The 14,489-nt window shown below is 36.2% G+C and overlaps 1 protein-coding gene across 1 annotated transcript in view; it reads left to right on the top strand.

The window, feature by feature from the left end:
- Positions 1-14,489, top strand: part of ADAMTS19 (ADAM metallopeptidase with thrombospondin type 1 motif 19) — a 276,274-nt gene that overhangs the window by 243,621 nt on the left and 18,164 nt on the right. The window contains exon 21 of the mRNA XM_055548380.1: positions 2,131-2,283. Coding sequence (XP_055404355.1) covers positions 2,131-2,283 — 153 coding nt within the window. The remainder of the gene's footprint in view (positions 1-2,130; positions 2,284-14,489) is intronic.

The following is a 14,489-nucleotide window of genomic DNA, read 5'->3' as shown; positions in this document are numbered from 1 at the left end:
TGATTAACACCAGTCCTTACTTATATTTACTAGCCACTCCAAAGCACTTTAGGTGGGCTTGTGGGTGCATGTACATGAACACCCTCACACTTGTATACAAGTATACATGTGCAAAGACACATGTGCATGCACATCCATAGCCAAAACATTCATATGCTTGATTTCAAAATATTAGTTGGGATGTAAAAATGACAAACTGAAAATGCCAAGCTGCAGTAAGTAGCCATTCGTTTGAAAATTGAGGACAGAGTAGCTTAGATAATAAGGTTTGGGGATATTCTTCAGTTAACCCAACCTCCCCTGCAAAAAAACACCCTAGCAAATAGCGTATCTTTCTCTTGTCTTATTTCTGAGCTTTACGAGCCTTTTCAGTAGAGACTCCAAGAACATAGCCTTCCAGGTCCTCAAAGCCCTGGCGGGGCTGAAAATGGTAGAAAAGCACAAAGAAGGGGGTTGCAAACCGAACACCTCAGGGACAGAAGGGTCTGGACAAAATATCCAGACAGGTGGAGGCTGCCAACACGGAGCATTAGAACAAATTATGCTGGGTTAATAAATGCTTCATTCATTAAAAAAAAAAAAAGATTTTGTTGAAAAGATCCTTCATCATGTATGATGTATATCAGTTTTACATCAAAATGGATCAGTTCAGTCTAGAGAAATGATTCACATGAACATCAGAGAAACAGAAATACCCTACCTTCAGCTTAAGTGTAACACTTCTGCAAAGTCTTCAAGAGGGATTAGGTCAGAAATGTTCTAACATACAGATTTTTGGCACCAGATGGGAGAAGTAATATGTCTCAAAGTAATACACCAATTTTAAAAATGTCTCTTGTTTTTATTTAATATAAAAATTGAATTTATAGAACAGAATTAGTTTCCATTGGAAAAAATGTGCTAAGTCACTTCAGTCATGTCCGATTCTTTGCAACCCCATGGACTGTAGCCCGTGAGGCTCCTCTGTCCATGGGAGTCTCCAGGCAAGAATACTGGAGTGGGTTGCCATTCCCTTCTCCAGGGGATCTTTCTGACCCAGGGATCAAACCCTCATCTCCTGAGGCTTCTGCTTGCAGGCAGATTATTTACCAGTGAGTCACCAGGGAAGCCCCATTGGAAAAAAAAAAATTTATGTAAATATTAAAATACCAAATCACACGTTTAGTCTGCCTTAAAGCTCAAGACATTCAAATGTAAACTAAAAATTATGAGACAATGACTCATTTGTGCCAAATGTATTATATTTAAAATCTTATGAGTTCTATGCTTCAGTTTTTAGAAAAACAACTGCTGAAATCTGCTGCTACATCCTTGCTAACTGTATCGCTGTAGCTCTTTCTTTGGAACTTTTCCAGATATAAATATAAATTGGAGTTTTCAAGTTTTGCCATGTCTCTCGTCCCTTCCTCCCTCTCAGCTGTCATACCCAATGGCATTTTGGTTCCTGTGTCCAGATAATCAGTGCTGCACACTCTTGTAAGACTGGGAAGCTTTATACATGTTCCTTAATGGGGAGCATAAATGTAAAAGAGAAGGTCAGTTATATCCTACAGGCCTCAAACCTGTTATATCACATCATTAATCAAGCATCAGTTATTCATGAGATGAACTGAACTTTTTGAACTGAATTATATTTTCAATCCAAACAACCATTTAGAATGATGATTTCTAGAAGTATATAATTATATAAAGAAACTTTTGTTTTTGCTACATATTCTCTGTTTTAACTTTATATCCTCTTAGAAATTGTCATTTTTTTACAAACACTTCTTAAGGCTAACACAAACTAAGTCTTCACCAAAAATAATTGCATAATTATATATGATAATTTGATGTCAGTTATTAGGTTAGTGTTTTACACTTTGACCACATTTATCTGTCTTTCATAAGCAATCACTGTGTTACAGAACTCTCTGTAGTAATGGTCCTGTGTTCCTGAAACCCATTCATTTCTAGCACTGTGCCTGAAGCACTGTCTGGCCTCTGATGCTAGGGCATAGCCTTCATTCTGGCCTTTGTGTAGGTGATAGGTGTATGAGAGATAAGAACCAGTTCCTAATGTAATTTGATCATCAAGTCTATATCTTCTAATCACCAGCTTTATCCACAGTCTCTGACGTTATTTTCCAGTGTTCGGTCAAGTGTGGCAAGGGTGTACGTCATCGGACTGTGAGGTGTACTAACCCTAGAAAGAAATGTGTCCTCTCCACCCGACCCAGGGAGGCTGAAGACTGTGAGGATTACTCCAAATGCTACGTGTGGCGGATGGGTGACTGGTCTAAGGTGAGAACCTTTCTGTACATTCTCAGTATTAAGTTTCCGTAATGTCAGCATTGCCCTGAGTACTATAACCACACAGTATGAAGTACAGGAGGCATAGAAGATAAAGCTAAGGTAGAGTATTACATACGTATGTGTGTAATTGCAAAATCATGTCTGGCTCTTTGCGACCCATTGGACTATAGCCCCCGGGCTCCTCTGTCCATGAGGTTTTCCAGGAAAGAATACTGGAGTGAGTTGCCATTTCCTCCTCCAGGGTATCTTCCCGACCCAGGGATAGAGCCCACATGTCCTGCATTAGCAGGTGGATTCTTTACCACTGAACCAAGAGTATTAAATGCTGCTAAGTTGCTTCAGTCGTGTCCGACTCTGTGTGACCCCATAGACGGCAGCCCACCAGGCTCCCCCATCCCTGGGATTTTCCAGGCAAGAACACTGGAGTGGGTTGCCATTTCCTTCTCCAAAGCATGAAAGTGAAAAGTGAAAGTGAAGTCACTCAGTCATGTCCGACTCTTCGCAACCCCATGGACTGCAGCCTACCAGGCTCCTCCATCCATGGGATTTTTCAGGCAAGAGTACTGGGGTGGGGTGCCATCGCCTTCTCCTAAATACTAACGTCCAAATCCTGTTTTTCTGTCTATGATAATAACTCTATAAAACTGTTCTAAATAATAAGTATCAGTAAGATAGAAATGTGTAAAGTACTGAACACCATTTTGGACACAAAGGAAGCTCTTGACAAGTATTATATATTATTATTGTCTTGCTGCTTGTATTTTTGATACTGATTTTGCTCAGAATATTTTTTGTATAAAACTTGTCTAGTGAGTGGAATACTACCAGATAAGTTCCTTTGAAATATAAGTAAGGTAGATAATGACAGGACCAAAGAGAATTCCCATCTTAATATGTAAAGGGTATTGTTTTCCCCACCATTATTTTGGATTGTACATAGAAGAAATTGAAAGGAGCAGAATTCCTGAAGTCCTTTATTCAAATCAGGTAAACACAATTTTGTTCATAGGTGAACAAAATTTATTCATGTTAATGGTAATATTTAAAATTTATGAATTAAGTAGAACTTCATGGGTTGTAGAAAATAGCTCAGATAGTCACTCTAAAAGTATTAATAAATCCCATGTTTTTAGATACAATTCTGATCATATCTGAGTGAAAATAGCCATCAAATACTAACTTTTAGAAGTTTTAGTCAGATGATCCCTTGTGCCTTGCTATATTGAACCTGTTATCATGGAATCTAATGTTCTAAGGCTTACAATAGACATAATAAATCTACTCTTATAAATTTCCTGTTGTATTACAAATAAAAAAAAAATGGTGCCTGCCATGGCATGGAGGGGCAAGTGATAGCTGTTCATGAATAAACCTAAAGGATATTCTGAAAGAAATATTCTCATTGTACAACTTTCTTTGGCTAGTCAGCCTCCTCATTATTACTCAAAAAGAAATCCATGACATTTAAAATCTATTTTCTTATGATTTTTCCTGCCTTTATTCTCCAATGAAAGTTTGTATATTAACTTTGCATATGAATTCTCACTGAACTATACTGTTTCCACATCTTTGAAGATTGGGACTCTACAAGGTACATTTGTCAACAATGTAAATCAGTCCCTGACTACAGAATTAGGAAATAACCCAATCCATGCAGCTTTTAGCTGGTGAACCATATAAGGAAACTTCACACTTCAGAGTAAGCAACCTTTAGACAAAAGAGAATTCTAAATTGACCATAAATAATTTATTTCATGTTCAGGCTTTAGAGTTCCCACTTCTAAGAGACAAATAGAGTGATGGGGAAAGATATGGCTTGCAAGTCAAGAACATGGGGTACAGTTAGGACTCCCTCATTGACTGCTTCTGTGTCTAATTCCTTAAGAGTGAAATAAGGAAAATAGATAACACTGTTATTTTTGATCCACTTTTATATTAACACCTCATTTGACACTGAAAGCTTAAACTAGGCTGAGGAAATGAATGTACTCCTTGCGGGAGTGTGAGGAGGATCACCTATTGATCAGTTGTAGAAACTGCGTTTGTTTATTTTGGCTAGCGAAATTCTAGATGTTTTCCCAAAATGAAATAATTCTGCTCTAAAAAAAAGTTTTAAAATGACTGGAATAAATGAGCAATATTCTTCCAACTTCATTAATAGAAATATTCTAAGTGATAAATGTTAATCCCTAGTTAACTATAAAAAGCAAAATTATTACAAAAAATAGAAGGTCCAGATATAATTTGTGACCCAGAACACTAAGCTCCCACATTGCTGCATATGGAAATAAGGCTAGCAAATCTTATTTACATGACAAATACTATTGCAATTGATTAATAAATGTGCCTGTTTTGTGGCCTCTGGTCAAATCTTAAGCAAAATCAAAATTAACGGGGGAGATCATAAAAAACATTGATTTGTGCTAAGCCTGAAAAAACTTTTTTTTCAATTTTACCACCGTTTACATGTACGTAGGACTTCCCTGGTTGCTCAGTGGTAAAGAACCTGCCTGCCACTGCAGGAAATGGGGTTTCCATCCCTGGTAGGGAAGATCCCCTGGAGGAGGAAATGGCAACCCAGTCCAGTATTCTAGCCGGAAGAATGCCACAGACAGAGGAGCCTGGCGTGCTGCAGTCCATGGGGTGGCAAGAGTCAGACATGACTTAGCAACTAAACAACAGTTTTTAAATAGGCTTGTATTGAATTAGTTTAAATTAATCTTTGTTACATTACTCCATTGCTACCTAGCTAGCATAGCCTTTTTGAGTAAAGAAAGTAATGGATAGATCTAATAAATACTCATTTTTACTCAGTGACTTTTAACCTTTGTTTGTTGCAGTTTGTTTCTTATGTAGAAGATCCAGTTATACTGTGTTTTCTACCCTTTTTATGAATGTCTGTTCTTTCCCTTGAAGCTGTTTTCTTTCTTTCTTTCTTTTTTTTTAGTCTCAACATAACAGTTTCAAACAGCATGCGCAAATTAAAGCCAGTGGCTCCATGCGAGCTTTATTGATTTCTCCCCTCTTGTTTTACCCTTAATGTATCACTTTCATGTTCAAATGAAGACCATCCCAAAATAATTACCAAGAAAAAGAATGGTGCTGTGATTATTAAGTTTCGGTGATTAAAGCATTCATGGACAGAGGAAGCACATAGATCTCTTATTTTTATCAGCTGTGTTCCTGGAATCGGAATAACAACAAGATGTGTGCAATTATGGGTCAATCTCTGTGGTCCTCTGAAGTCAGTTAATCTGTCAGTTTCACTCAAATTCTACTAATATTTTTAAACACTTGATAAACCTAAATGGACTTAAAATTAAATCCTGGGTTGGCTTTAATCAGGTTGATTCAGTGGACTCTCCGTAAGGTCTAAGCTCTGAAATCCTGCTTCTCCCTCAATAATATTGATGAATCATTAGCAATTCAGTAAAATATGTATATGTTCTCAGATTTTTCCAGTCTAAAAGCCACTGACCACTGTTGAGCCAAGGTAATATTGGCTAAATGGAGGGTTACTAAGAATATGGCTTATGCCTCAAACTGTGTTCACAGCATTTGTATCAGCCTATATAATTTCTAGCATTTACGATTTGATGATTTTGTGTACACAGTGGGAAAAATTGCTCTCAGCTGAGAGGAAAAAAATTATAGATCCAGGTATACCCAAAGAAAAATTTCCTATCATATAATTGTTAGCTCTGATTTTGAAGTAGATGTAATACGGCCTTTATTAAACATTGCTAATGTTTATTTCATCAAGACTAGAAAGTTGGCAAAAATAAGGCAAAAACAATCTGGTTGCTTTGCTCTGGCTTGAGTTAACTGTTGAAATAATCATATGCCACATTCTGATATATATTCGGCCTTAGGGTCTTTCCTGGGAAAGCAAAACATGACCCATCTGTTTTCTGGCATTATAAATCTGTATTTACTCATAGAACACTGACTTGAAAAAAAATAATGTAGTCTCTTATGCTTAATGAAATGCCATATTTTCTGGCTGAATTTGATCTTTCTGCCTTTACTTAAAATTCTGAAGCTTCTTGTTTTCATTATTGGAGGCCAATAGAGGAGCAAATAAAAGAGTATTATTTTATCTACTTTCTATACAGAGTTTGGTCCTTCATCAAGCTTCTATAGAGTAAATTTTTCTGTGCAGTATTAAGAAATGATTTATACTTATTCAAGTGAACTTTAAAGACCAAACACAACACCTTGGAATTGCACATAATTGTGGCTTTTTCTTGGATTCCATACATACTGTACAATTTAAACTTAATATAACCCTTTAAAATTCCAGAAGGTGACTAGATTTGGCCACATTCCAGATTATGACATGATTAATAGAGTTTTGGGTAAGAGATTGTGAGTCTTTTGTAATTATATAATAGAAAATAATGCAGTGGAAGCACAATAAATCATTCTGAGTGATTTAATTATATAGGTAATACGGTATAGCTTTGTTTAGAAGCAGAAAATATTTAAGCTTGCATATGGTGAGGTATTTTGAACTTACCTGCAAAAGGAAGCCACAGTTGTATTCAGAATATTCATTTGAATAGAAGAAGAATCTAAAAACGAGGGTCATTTTTTCTAATGAATAGGGGAATTACATCAAACCAATACCTGCTTTCTAACTATAAAAATAACATTTAAGTTGGGACTTCCCTGGTGGTCCAGTGGCTAAGACTCCACATCGCCAATGCAGGGGGGCCCAGGTTTGATTCCTGATCAGGGAACTAGATCCCACTTGCTACAACTAAAGATTCCACATGCCACAATTAAGACTGGAGCAACCAAATAAATACATATTTTAGAAAATAACATTTACGTTAATAGGAATTCTTCTTATTTTGAGATCATTCTCATAGTAAAGATTTTCTAAAGCAGTCTCAAAATGGCATTTTATGATGATTTTTTTGCATTTTCTTTGAGAAGCGTTGTAACTAAAACTCAAATCATATTGATTGCTTGATAATTTATTTCTGTAACTGTGAAAGACTTGACTATATCTGGATTATTTTTAGTCAGAATAATTTTCTTAATACATATGCTTCAAATACCATTAAAATCCACCTGGTGTATTATATTGTCCTAGGACTCAGTAATAGCTATGGGAAAATAAGTGTGCCATTTCCTGTGTCATTACCTATCTAATTTTTTAAAAGAAGTTCAAAAAGAGACTTAAATTATCATGTAAATCTTGCCAGTATTCTAAGTAATGCTCTTTGGGTAATCAAGATATATGACCTTAAAGTAGTCTCATACTGCATAATTATTAAGTTAAAGCAATTCATAACAGGCACTTTATCCAGATTGGTCAGCAGTCAGTATAAATAAGTAGCTTGGTGGTTTGCACCATTTCACATGTCCCTGGAAAAACATTCTTGTATTTCTTGCTGTTTGTTACAGTGGAGTCTTAGACGAATTGCCTGTTCCCAGATCTCGTAGGTCCTTGGCCTGATGATTTGCCTTCAGCTTTCCACATAGAAGCTTGTCACTCCAATTAACACTGACACTGGTAGGTGTGACTTACCACCATTTGTAGGAAATTATGAATAATTACATAAGACATTTCACTGAAGGAAAACTTAGGAATCAATGAAGGAAACTTAAAACTTGATCAGAGCAATCAAGAGTATCCTAAAACAAATTACTAGATGATACCACATTTTTAATCATGCATCTCTACAGCCTAGTGTTACTACATTAAAAGAAAAGGAACCAAAAAAAAAAGAAAAGAAAACAGAGATCCAAAAATTGAAGAATAGGGAGTTCTTGTTACCCAGTGGCTAGAATAGAACCTTTTGACTATGGATTCTTACATAGGTGGACTGATACAGTGCTTCATATACCCCACTCCAACTCAATCAACTTATAGAATGTTCCAGAATTCAAATGAATATATGTATAGATTGCTGGTTTTAATACAGCTAAACTAAGTGGGCTGTTACAGGTTAGTAGAAGCTCCATCACTTGTTAGAAGGATTTCCCTTTCAAATTTAAAGAAATTATTAGCAGTAACAGTAAATAAATTAAATATCCTACTAGAATGTAAAAATAGAAATGTTAAGTATATTCTGAAACTAGAGAGTGAAAAGAATTAATAAAATGAGAACTGCTAGATGGAGAAAATATATTGTTAAGTAGATTGATTAGTAAATTTAGTATTTACCAAAGACCTGAATGTCATCATTTTATAAGACTGAATTCATATTAATTTATGAATTCTTGCATTTCCAGAATTATATTCCATGGGAAACTCATTCATTAGGATATGGTCTCCATGTGAGAGAAATACTGTAGTTAAAGATAGTCAAGATACTGGATGCTTGGGGCTGGTGCACTGGGGCGACCCAGAGGGATGGTATGGGGAGAGAGGAGGGAGGAGGGTTCAGGATGGGGAACACCTGTATACCTGTGGCGGATTCATTTCGATATTTGACAAAACTAATACAATTTTGTAAAGTTTAAAAATAAAATAAAATTAAAAAAATAAAATAAAGATAATCAAATAATCTTTGCTCAAAAATTTTTCAGATCCTTTAACATTCTTCTGTACATGACAGATCCCAAAGAGAGACTATGTGAAGTGAAAGTCACTCAGCCGGTTTCGAGTTTTGCGACCCCATGGACTATCAGACTATAGGAGTGGGTAGCCTATCCCTTCTCCAGGGGAACTTCCTGACCCGGAAATTGAACCAGAGTCTCCTGCATTGCAGACAGATTCTTTACCAGCTGAGCTATCAGGGAAGCCCTAAGAGAGACTCTGGTATTTCATTTTTCTTTTCTTTTTTTTTTACCAAGAATCACTTTTACAGAGTATGTAGCTAGTTTGTTATTTAGTATAACACACTTTACAAAAGCTTACAATAGATTAAATTTCAAAATCTAGCTTTGTAAATCTTTTTTCTACCTTGAGAAAATTTGTAGATTGAAACCAAACTGAAATAGTCTGTAATCCAGAAAACTGTTCTTGAGATGGATTAGCATTTCTATTTAGTATTATTTTCTAATTATATCTACCAGTCTATTGATATTTGGAGAAGATAACTGCTTATCATTTTTATGCTAGTAGATAATCTCATAAGATAGGAAAATTTGAGCAGCTGTACAATTAACAAATATGAATCTATCATCTGTGCGCATGCACTCAGTCGTGTCCGACTCTATGTGACCCATGGACTGTAGCCTGCCAGGCTCCTCTGTCCATGGAATTTTCCAGGCAAGAATGCTAGAGTGGATTGCCATGCCCTCCTCCAGGGGATCTTCCTGACCCAGGGATCTAACCTGCATCTCTTGTGTCTCCTGCATTGGCAGGCAGCTCTTCACCAGTTGAGCTAGCAGGAGTGCCTCTGAATCTATGATCCTGAGTTCTATAATTGTTAACTCAGTCAGTGACTTAAAGAAAGCAAAGACTATGGGCTTAATTTTAAGCATATAGGCATTGAGAAAACCTATCCCACAATATCCTAAAGAAGAGATATTTTGCATTATAGGAAAATTTACTTTAAAAAATGCACTTATCTCTGAGTAGGCTGTTCATACTGAAGAAATTCCTCAATGATATATAAGATGCTTCCCCTCAAAAGAGACTTTCTATTATTTTGTTTAGATACATCCACCAAGCATTTACTCAACTTGGTACTTACCATTCTATCTGAAAAAGATAGCCATCTTCTAAACCATGCACAAAATCCCTGAACTGTCGGCTATCAAATTGTTTGGTCTCTGTCTCTATGTACTGCCAGAGAATGGGACAGTTTTGCATTGTTATCATTTTTATTTTTAAGATCTCTTCAGAGTCTTGTCTATTGCCCCAGATATATTTTTAAAAATTGAGTTTTCAAAATATTCCCAATTATTCAATGTAATTAAATGCTTTTGGCTGGTATAATTAAACATAGCAGAAATATATTAGCTTAAAAAGAATGACGCACACATACTGTGTGTGTCTTCTATCTAAAGAAAATGTATAAAGAGATTGAAGGAGTGTCTCTATGTATATGTTCATTGTCAATATTTTTTAACATCTTTTGGATTGGAAAATAGGGAGAAATATTTTTTTTAATCCACAGGGTTTAAAAATACTGTCTTTTTAATAGATCCTTGAAAAGTCACTAGAATCTTAAAATAGTGTTGTCATTTCTTTTGTGTGGCATACCAGGATATATATAATTTTACCTTCTAAACCATACCCAGAAGTAATTCAGCAAATATATATCATTGAGTTTAAAATTATTCTTGATGTCCTTTATAGGGGTGGAGTATGAAGCAGGCCAAAGCTCATTTTGGGGACACTGAACTTCAATAGGTGGGGCAGGGTAGAGTTTCACATAAAAATATAATGAAATTTGATGGCTGTGTAAAATTAAAATCAGCAGTTTTAGCACTGATTGTTTTTCACTTAGATTTAGGAAAGTGTATGTTCATCAAATACCAGAGGATATCCAGAGATAGATATAACCAGATCACCAGGACACCCAGGGAAGGAGATGGATACAATACAAGGAAAAATATGCAAATGATCAGCTAGTTAGAAAGGCATCACGCTAACTCACTTCACTCATGTCTGACTCTTTGTGACCCATGGACTGTAGCCCACCAGGCTCCTCTGTCCTTAGGATTCTCCAGGCAAGAATACTGGAGTGGGTTGTCATTTCCCCCTCCAGGGAATCCTTCTAACCCAGGGGTCGAACCCGCATCTCTTGCATCTCCTGCATTGGCAAGTGGGTTCTTTGCCAGTAGCACCACCTGGGAAGCCCAGAAAAGCATCCAATGGATGCATAACGTAATGAAGGGGAAAATTGTCTTAACAAACAGGTCCCTGCTCTGCTTCAAGTTAACTCTGGCTCTCCAGCCTCAGTATAGCTACAGTGCTCAACCTGCAGCAGTCTTCTATGCAGAAGAGCAGGTCCTTAGGCCCCCTAACCTCAGCCCCCACATCTGCAAAAGGTGCCAAAGCAACTGAATGTCTCCCTGAGTTTCAAAATACTCTGTGCAAGTAAAAGTAATAGTTTTCTGGCTGAAAAACTTGTAGAGATAGTGGTTCTATGTTATGAGATAGGAAAGCCTAGAGATGAACCAAGTTGGAGGGGAAGGACTATGAATTCTATTTGGGCTGTGCTGCATCATCTTTTATGTCAGTGATGTGTATAGTCAAAGGAAAAACATTGTTGAGTTATGCAAACACCTTAGGAGACAAAAGCACAAATAACAGAATGGATTATAAAAGTACATACTTTATAACTTTATTTACTATGTATAGAATATATACGAGTCCATATAGAAGAACTAAAATGAACAAACAAGTTTAAAAAATAAACACACATACATAGCTCCAGGGCTCAGCAAGGCAACGAGAGAAGTGGGTTGGGGGATAGTCTGGGTCTGCCATACAGAGGAAGCAGTTTCTACTAAATTCTGCCCAGTTGCTTCCACACACATTTTCTCATACTGCTTCTAAAATTGGATATTATCAAATTTTCTATCATTTTGATACGTGAAAAAAAATCTTATTTTGAAATGTACACATTCTTAGACTCAACAGCTCCACTGTCATTGAATTTTCTTACAGACATTCTCACATAATTTACTCACTATATTTATGAAGATGCTCATTGCAGTCTTGTTTGGAACAACACACACTTGAAAATAACCCACCCATCCATTAACTAGTAATATGACTCATAATACTATACACAGTGGAATACTGTCATTTTTAAAAGTGTATTTGTACATACATAATGATGAGAGAATTTCTCCAAGACCTACTATTAAATAGTAAATATTATGTAGAAGAGTTACATAGTGTAAACTAAAGTTATTTACATGTATTGTTTTTACACATATTAACATTTCTCTACACAGATAAACAAAGAACAATTTATTTGAATTACATTGAAGGAAAGGGCCTTCTGTACTCAAAATTCTACCTCCCATCTCCATAAATTACCTTTCATTTTATAAACTGGTGAATGGTTTCTGTCAGAAATTAAAATTCTTTCTTAATAGTTACATTTTTCATGCTGCAGTCTCAAAAATGATTGATGTCTTAAATATAGACAGATGCTAAACAAATACTATATAATTTCTATGAAGGGAAGAGGATTTTGTGAGTTAGGTAATTGATGAGACAACTTGGTGTTGTCTTGATTAGATAGCCCTGGGTTTGAATTCAGAATTTTCTGGTCAGTAAATTACTGAAGCCAGATGAAATAATTTATGAAGAGTTATTAGCAAAGTATCAGTTACATAGTAACTAAATAAATGCTGACCATTCATATTGTAGTGTCAGTAGAGATAGGGACAATGGTTGGCTTTGAAAAACTGTTATGAGGTTAAAATGAACAGAAGCAGGGTTGATCTTCTGTGTGAGGTGAAAAGGAGGGTGGGATTCATGTGTTTAAAAGGAATCCCACATTCACATGAGATAGGAAATCCTAGAGATGAATCAAGTTGGAGGGGAAGGATTGTGAATTCTATTTGGACTAAGTTTCATGCACCCATAAGAGAATTGAATGCTGGTATCTAGTAGGTAGATCAGAGGAAAGGAATGGGATGGAATATACATTTTGGAATCACCAACGTGTAGGCAGTGTTTAAATCTTGAAGTATAAGTGGGCCCAAAGAGAGAGTGTTGATGAAGAAGAAAAGTGGCAGCCTTGAAAAACTCCTTTAAAGACATGTGAGGAAAGAGGCACCTGCTAGTAAAAGGGACTGAAAAGGGGGTATTCACAGAAACAGGAGGAAAAGTCGTGAGAAACAAGAAAGAAAGTATGCTTAAGAATGTTCAATGAAATTGAAGCTCAGAGGGACTCGAGGGGACACTGGGTCTTTATTCCCAAACATTAGCTGCTATAGCACTGTGCCAGTGGCATTCTCATACTTTCTCAAAACAAAGTTCTTCATTTTGTTTCCTTGAAATACATCCCACTCCCAGTTTCCTTTTTCTTGAAAAATGTCAATGCCATCTTCCCCAACACACATGCGGAAGGTATCCTTCACACTCTTTGTTCTATTCACAAGTAGGGTGTTGCTCTTCACTCTCTTTTGATAAATACTTTTATTAAAAAATAAAGGCCTTTTAATAAATATTTTCACCATGACTAGAGTTAACAACTTCTAATGTGCTTCTGTACCCCCAGACTGCCCTCTTACAGATTCATTCATTCATAGGGATGGCTTCACCACTCTAACCAACGGTTCAAACAGTTTCAGAAAATTGGCATCGTCTTTACTGTCAACTAAAGGACTTTACTGTCAACTAAGACTTCCCTGGTGGCTCAGATGGTAAAGCATCTTTCTACAATGTGGGAGACCTAGGTTTGATCCCTGGGTCGGGAAGACCCTCTGGAGAAGGAAATGGCAATCCACTCCAGTACTGTTGCCTGGAAAATCCCATGGACGGAGGAGCCTGGTAGGCTACAGTCCATGAGGTCGCAGAGAGTCGGACACAACTGAGCGACTAAAACTTTCACTTTCACGGACTCACTCTGATGTTCAAAGCTTTCTATATGCTGATCTTAACCTACCTATTGAGAATCATCTCTTTGTTCTCATTAATTCGGTATCTCCAGTAAGCTCAGACCTGAGCCGTTTGTACTTTTACAATCTCTACGTCTTTGTATATACACCTTATCACTAGAATGTATTTTTTTCCCAACCATCCAAGTCCTTTAAGGACTACCTCAAGTACCTCATTTCCCCAATAAATAACAAAATGTGTTTTGTGCTTATCGACTAATTTTTCTCAATATTTATTGCCTTACATTGTTGCTGTTTCATTGTCTTAACCCTTTAAGACCTTTCACATATTCCTCTGAATGAACATAGCATGACAAGCAGTGATTTTTATTGAATAAATGACTGTTTAAGCTTTTTCATTGAGTAAGCAAAAAATGTATGATACATCTAAGCATTGTATTTCTTTTCTTCTGATCTATTTTTCTGACTATAGTTCTATAACAATTACAATGCTTCATGTATTTTACTAGGAAAAATTAGTCACTAGCTTATCTTTCTCCAGGAATATTAAGGTAATCAATACAATTTTATGTAAGCATGCAACTCCCTTGACCTTTTTCTGTATGGTATATCAAACTACTTAAAAATGTGATGTTTTTAATAAAAAAAAGTAAATCCAGCCATATTTGAGTAACATGCTATTTAAACCTAAAGGAGGCTTCAGG

The sequence above is a fragment of the Bubalus kerabau genome, chromosome 1 (assembly GCF_029407905.1).
Source record: "Bubalus kerabau isolate K-KA32 ecotype Philippines breed swamp buffalo chromosome 1, PCC_UOA_SB_1v2, whole genome shotgun sequence".
NCBI classification, from domain to species: Eukaryota; Metazoa; Chordata; class Mammalia; order Artiodactyla; family Bovidae; genus Bubalus; species Bubalus kerabau.
The sequence above is the reverse complement of the archived record's forward strand: the minus strand, read 5'-3'. Positions and strand labels throughout refer to the sequence as shown.